At 38.6% G+C, this 6,000-nt stretch overlaps 1 protein-coding gene across 8 annotated transcripts in view; it reads right to left on the reverse strand.

Moving 5' to 3' along the window:
- LOC111147525 (SNF2 histone linker PHD RING helicase) overlaps positions 1-6,000 on the reverse strand; it is an 88,233-nt gene that overhangs the window by 21,689 nt on the left and 60,544 nt on the right. For all 8 annotated transcript variants that reach the window (XR_002640638.1, XM_022503586.1, XM_022503585.1 and 5 more), the window contains exon 25: positions 2,891-3,079. Coding sequence is in view for 7 of the 8 variants with exons in the window: in XM_022503586.1 (XP_022359294.1) it covers positions 2,891-3,079 (189 nt within the window). In the remaining variant the exon portion in view is untranslated. The remainder of the gene's footprint in view (positions 1-2,890; positions 3,080-6,000) is intronic.

The raw sequence follows: 6,000 nt of genomic DNA on the forward strand, positions 1-6,000 counted from the left end.
TCCCCTAATTCTACTCTTTGCTCTCATTTACTGAACACTACCTTTCATTCACGGAGGAATTTTGGTGCCTATCTCTGTATCTCAACTCTAGATAGGACACTGTCTGTCCCCTTGGACAACCCCTCCAACGTTCAAGTCTTACCATTTCATCTTCTGTCACCTTGTCTCCTCCACCTTACTTGGGTCACCTGCTTCTGCAGCTGGATCTGGAGTACCGAATAGCTGTTCTTTCTGAAATGACTAGGAGAGCCCATCCTCTAACAAGGACATTTACCGTTATAGCTTATCTGCTCAGTAGTAGCCCAACCTCTCCCTGGTATGTGAATGAGATTTCTACTTTCTCTCTACATGTCAACACTCTTGTCTTTTGAAGAAACTTATTACACTGCAGATTATTCCTTCTCTTCATCTTCAAACTATCCTTCTTTGCCAGAGATTAAACATACTCAAGAATCTTTACCATAAAAAAAACCCTAAAACAAACACCCCCCCACCCCCAAAACCAAAAGCCAAAAAATCCCCATAAGCCCTCCTTGTGCACTTTGTATCTCTTACTGGCTATAATTCTCTTTTCTACTTCACAGCTAAATTTATAAAATGGTTGGGCATTTTCTCTACTTATTCACTTCTTGTTCCCTCTTCCTTCCCTTTCAATCTAATCTGCCTTTTGCCTCTAAATTTCCATTGAAAGGCTCTTTTGAAGTTCATCAATGACCTCCATCAGCCAGACTGGTCCACAGGGTCACTGAGCCACCTCAGCATCACTGGTATGTCTAGTAACTGCCTCCTTATGGAAGTAATTCTTTGGCCTCTCCTTGATTGCTGATGCCTCCAGTTGCTCCTTCCTGGTCTCCTTTTCAGCTTTTCCCCCTTTAATCAACTTTTAAAGAGCTCTGAAGTCCTAGGGGACATGGTCTGAAGCTAACTTCTGTGTTTCACCCTAGGTAATCTCATTTACTCTCATGGCTTTCACACATCATTATGCCAGTGACTGTGAATTTTCTATCTCTTGCTCCACAGAGCAACACTTTGCTACATGGATGTCCTAGGCATTTCAAATCCAGTATGTTTAAATGTACTCCTCTTCCAAATACCTCCTATCAGTAACTGTACTATTATCCATCTGATTTTTCACTTCAGAAACCAGGGGGTCTCTTACAAAATTGCAATCAATCCCTCCAGCATTCTATCTTACTAATCAATCTTCGAATACCTCATGACTATAACCGGTTCTTTCTACCTCCACTACCACTGACCTAATCAAAACCACCATCACTACTGCTGTGGCCTTCTGATCTGTCCTCTCCAAAGTTCTTCTGTTTGTTTTCCTAGTCCTGCTAATCGAATTTCTACACTGCACAAAAGGGATTTTTTAAAGATTCAAATCTGATCATCATACTTCTCTACATATAACACGTAATGCCTTTCAGTTTACAGGAAAAGAAAATTCTCAAATCTTCAGATGGCCCTTCAGCATCTGGTCCCTCTTTGGATTCCAGATTCATTTCATTCACTTGTCCTTTGTGCCTTCTGAGTTCCATTAAGATCTTCCTTGTCTCAGACATTTCTATGTATTGTTTTTTGTTTCTGTCTGGCAGCCTCCTCCCACAAGGTCACGTCTCTCTTCCCTCGGCCTGCTGAATTCATTCATCCTTTAGGCACCTACTTAACTGTCATTCCCTCAGAGAAGCCAAGTTTGATTTTCTTTTGGAGGGCTTATCACAATTGTAATACATTAATTATTTGCGTAATATCTGTTCCTGACTGCCCCAACTCAAATTCTGTCCTTCCATTGCCAAACTGTAAAATCAACGAGGACAGCAATCATGTCTGTTTTATTAAGGAGTGTTTGTTGTATCTGTGAGGCCCAGCATACTGCCTGCCACACACTATGTGTCCAATAAACAGGTATGGAATGAATGAATGTTCGTTCCAACTTTGGGATTTTGTTTATCTCAACACACTAGAGAGCAATGTTATTGGTATTTCCAGGTTTTACTCAAATAATAGTAGGGATAAACAGTACTTAAACAAACTTTAAATCAGTCACACTTTTGTCAGGAGGGGGAGCCCTAACTCCTGATAGTTTCAACTTGTTAATTTTCCTCAAAAAATACAATCCTTAAAAATAAGAATTTTTAACTCTCAATTACTCCTTCAGGCCTATATTCCCTACTACAATCATATAGTGATTTGTCCTTTGTCTAAGTCTGATTAGGATGAAAAAAAGAAGCGCATTTAAGGGAGGAAAGAACAAAAAATTCTAATAAAGGTTTTTCATTAGATAAATGCTCCTTAGAGAGAAAGTCCAATTATCCTGTTTGGATTTCAAATTCTAGTCATTTTCTTGGAATTCAGAATGAAGCACGGGAAAAATTTAGGAAAATGAAGCCAAGTTTTGGCTCTGAAATACCAATCTGTGTCATCTGAAAGTATACTACCTCCTTCTGTGACAGTCTCCATTAACTTCAGAAGCATTCTTTTTCCCTCCAATTAGGTTGGGCCTATCCCTTTTCCCTGCTATCTAGGGCGAATGAGAGAATGAGGAAGAAACTTTCTCTAAGTAAATCGCTAATTTAACCAGAGCTCTATTTGTAGTAGACAGAAATACCAACAAAGATGATGGAGAACTGAAATTCTAAGACGTTACTTTTCTGCCACAGTGGACCTGACGATGGCCAGCCATGTTTGAAAAAGCCTTCTTGCCTTCCTCCCACATAGAAAGCGTAGATGGTAAAGCTGAGGCTTTCAGGCAGTGTTCGTACAGACAGAGAGAGTGGTTTCTACATATTCATTGCGCCGGCCTTGTTCTGATTTTGATGGTCTCACTATCAGATACTGACTGCTACTACATTGCTCTATGCTTCCACATGTTCTTAACCTACTTTACCTTCACAGGGATATCTTCTTCCTGGTTGGCTTTCTCGGAGGTGAAGACATAAGAGATTTCTTTGTGAGATGTGGTCTGGCGGCAGATGGCACACTTAATGGAGCTTCTATGAGACCCCACGCTGTACTGCTCAATAATAATTGAAATGCACTCGTTACAGAAACAGTGTCCACAGGTCAGTACTGCCCACTGAAAAAGAAAACACACAGAACATACCTCACTGAGGCGCTATCGAAGATGCCTTCTAGAGGCACCTGGGTGGCTCAGTGGGTTAAGCCTCTGCCTTCTGCTCAGGTCATGATCTCAGGGTCCTGGGATCGAGTCCCGCATCGGACTCTCTGCTCAGCGGGGAGCCTGCTCCCCCCCGACCCTCTCTCTGCCTGCCTCTCTGCCTACTGTGATCTCTCTCTCTCTCTCTCTCTCTCTGTCAAATAAATAAATAAATAAATAAATAAATAAATCAATCTTAAAAAAAAAAAAAAAAAGATGCCTTCTAATCTATAAATATATTAAAAGGAGGATAAGGGAGCATGATTTCACTTCCTGAATATTTTATGATGTTAACACTCTGTAAGTCATAAAAGCTAAGTTGCACTTCAAAATTAACTGTTTTTTAGTTCAACCAGAAGACACTTTCAGTCTTTAGTTCTACTCACTCTGTGAGTTTAACAGTTAGTCACCATTATTTTGTAAGAAGTTGGTGTTCTCATTTCAGTATTTAGGAAAAATGTAAACTACTCCTTTAGCACTGCAACAGCAGATACAGTAGAGGGACTGAGAACAACATTAATTTGGAGATATCATCCGCAATATATTCTATATAACTCACTAAATGGATTTATATCTTTACATGTTACAGTATTTATTATATAGAAAATGAGATGGGCTAGTATCTCAGGTTTATTTAAAAGCGGTTCTAGATTTATTTAAAAAAAAAAAAAAACCAAATACATAAAAAGACATTTTTGAAAACCCCTTTGTCCTACTTCAAGAAAAGTACAATAGCTCTGACTCTTGGAGGATACCACGGAGACTCCCTGATATTGGCAATGAGGGGTGCAGAAGAGCACCAGTTTTAGGTGAGGGGTCAGTTCTAAAAGCTATGGCATCTTATGCAAATTATTTAACTTTTTCACCTGGTAAACAACAACAACAAAAATTGAGTGGTATTACAAATGACTAGGTTCTAAGCACTAAGCTGTATTTTTCTAGCATTCAGAAATGTACGCATACGCACAGAAAGAAGCATGGCTGGGCCCATCTGGGGTGCTTTTGCAGGACAGACTAAGAAGTCCCTTAGAAAAGAACTCACACTAAGGAAGGAGAAAAATGAGATATATAAACTTGGTTTGAAAATAATTTCTGAGAAGGGGGAGGGGCTTTTGGGTTTTACTAGCTGAAGCTGTTTATGCTATTGTCTAGCTGTGCATCTGCTCTCTCGTGTCTATTATCGGGAGCTGAGGCTGCATTAAAATTAAAGAGCTGTTTCACTAGCAATTTTCTTTTTTTAAATATTTATCTATTTTAGAGAAGGGGGAGTGGCAGGAAGAGAGGGAGAGAGTCCCAAGCAGACTCCGGGCTAAGCTGGATCCCATGACCCTGAGATCCTAACCTGAGCTGAAACCAAGAGTCCGTTGCTTAACCGACAGAGCCACCCACGTGAGCCACCCACGTGCCCCTCACTAGGATTTTTGTAAACACAGCAGTATTCTGTACCCTGTGTACCTTCAGTGCCAGTACGGATGAGGGGCACTTCCTCTACTTGAGAGAACTTTTGTGGCTCATGAGAGCTCAGAGTGGACAAGCTGAAAGTCCATCTGCACCTGCAATTCAGGAGAAATCACACACTTGGCTCCAGAGCCTTGGGCGTGAGTGGAGGTTAACTGAAGCAGCCCAAACAGAAGACCAGACAAATGGCATTGCCTCCAGGGGTATTAGCCAGTTTATGAGTTATCTCTGATTGATCCTCTACGTTAGGAGGGGAAGAGGAGAACTGGGAAGATAAAAACGATCTAGAGTTCCTACAGATTGTGGTGAGGAACAGAATTCAAAAAGAAAAGTATTGTTACTTTTATTGTATTCCAGTATGTTCTCCTAAGTGAAGGAAATATGAGTTATACTAAAATTAAATGAAATTATGTATATGAAAGAGCTTTAAAAACTGGAAATGTTTAAGACATAAATTAAAATTTCTGATTCACCCAGTTGTGTGAATCTCATTGAAACTAAAAGTAAAAAAGGCACTACTTACCTTTTGACCCTTTCCATTTTTATCATGACTTTTATCATATTTTTACTAGTGATTTTTCTCAGAAATCAGCAGCATCTGTACATTACTATTCTACTTGGTCTCCAAAGTAATATTGGTGCATTTAAGATTTATTATCAATAAAATATCCTTTCTAATCCCATTTTCTTCATAAATTGTGGAGACCAAAAGGTACTTTTTGTCTGATTATTGCTGGTCAGAATGTGGAGCTCATATATTTAACTTTTTACTCTTGGTTCCATAGAAAAAGGCAGCCAAGAACACTTTTACTCACTTCAAATTTTGAGGAGCAATTAATACTCTGATATCATATATGATTTATCATACAAAGTAGAAATTTGTAGTTTCAAAAATCACAGTTGGTAGGATAAAGAATCTCTTTGAGGAGAACTAATATGGTGCCATTAAGTTTATAGAAATTTGTACACCAATCTTAGAAAGATTTATTCTATTACAATGGCCTTGTAAAAAAATCACATCTAAATTTCACTAGGATAGATATTATTTACACTTTAAAGTCTAATTTTTAAATATTAATAATCCCAAATAAGAGCTATGTTACTATACCTTTGTAATAACTTAATTAAATATATGATCTATTATATTTCTGTACAATTGCCAAATAAACATATTAAACTGACAAAGTCAAATTACTTAGACTTGATCTTGTGACTGGAAAAAATATGCAAAACTATGCATCTTCAGTGAAAAATGTGGGGTTATCCTAGAAATACCTTTTCACCTATCACTTAAGGAGGAACACGGTTTAAACATGTGGCACTAAGCTTCTCACCTAACCTTTGGTCCTATTTTTAAGGTGGAGGTCATTTTTGCCTTGGAT

This window comes from Enhydra lutris, unplaced genomic scaffold, assembly GCF_002288905.1.
Source record: "Enhydra lutris kenyoni isolate GAN:26980312 unplaced genomic scaffold, ASM228890v2 scaffoldscaffold17, whole genome shotgun sequence".
Taxonomy (NCBI): Eukaryota; Metazoa; Chordata; class Mammalia; order Carnivora; family Mustelidae; genus Enhydra; species Enhydra lutris.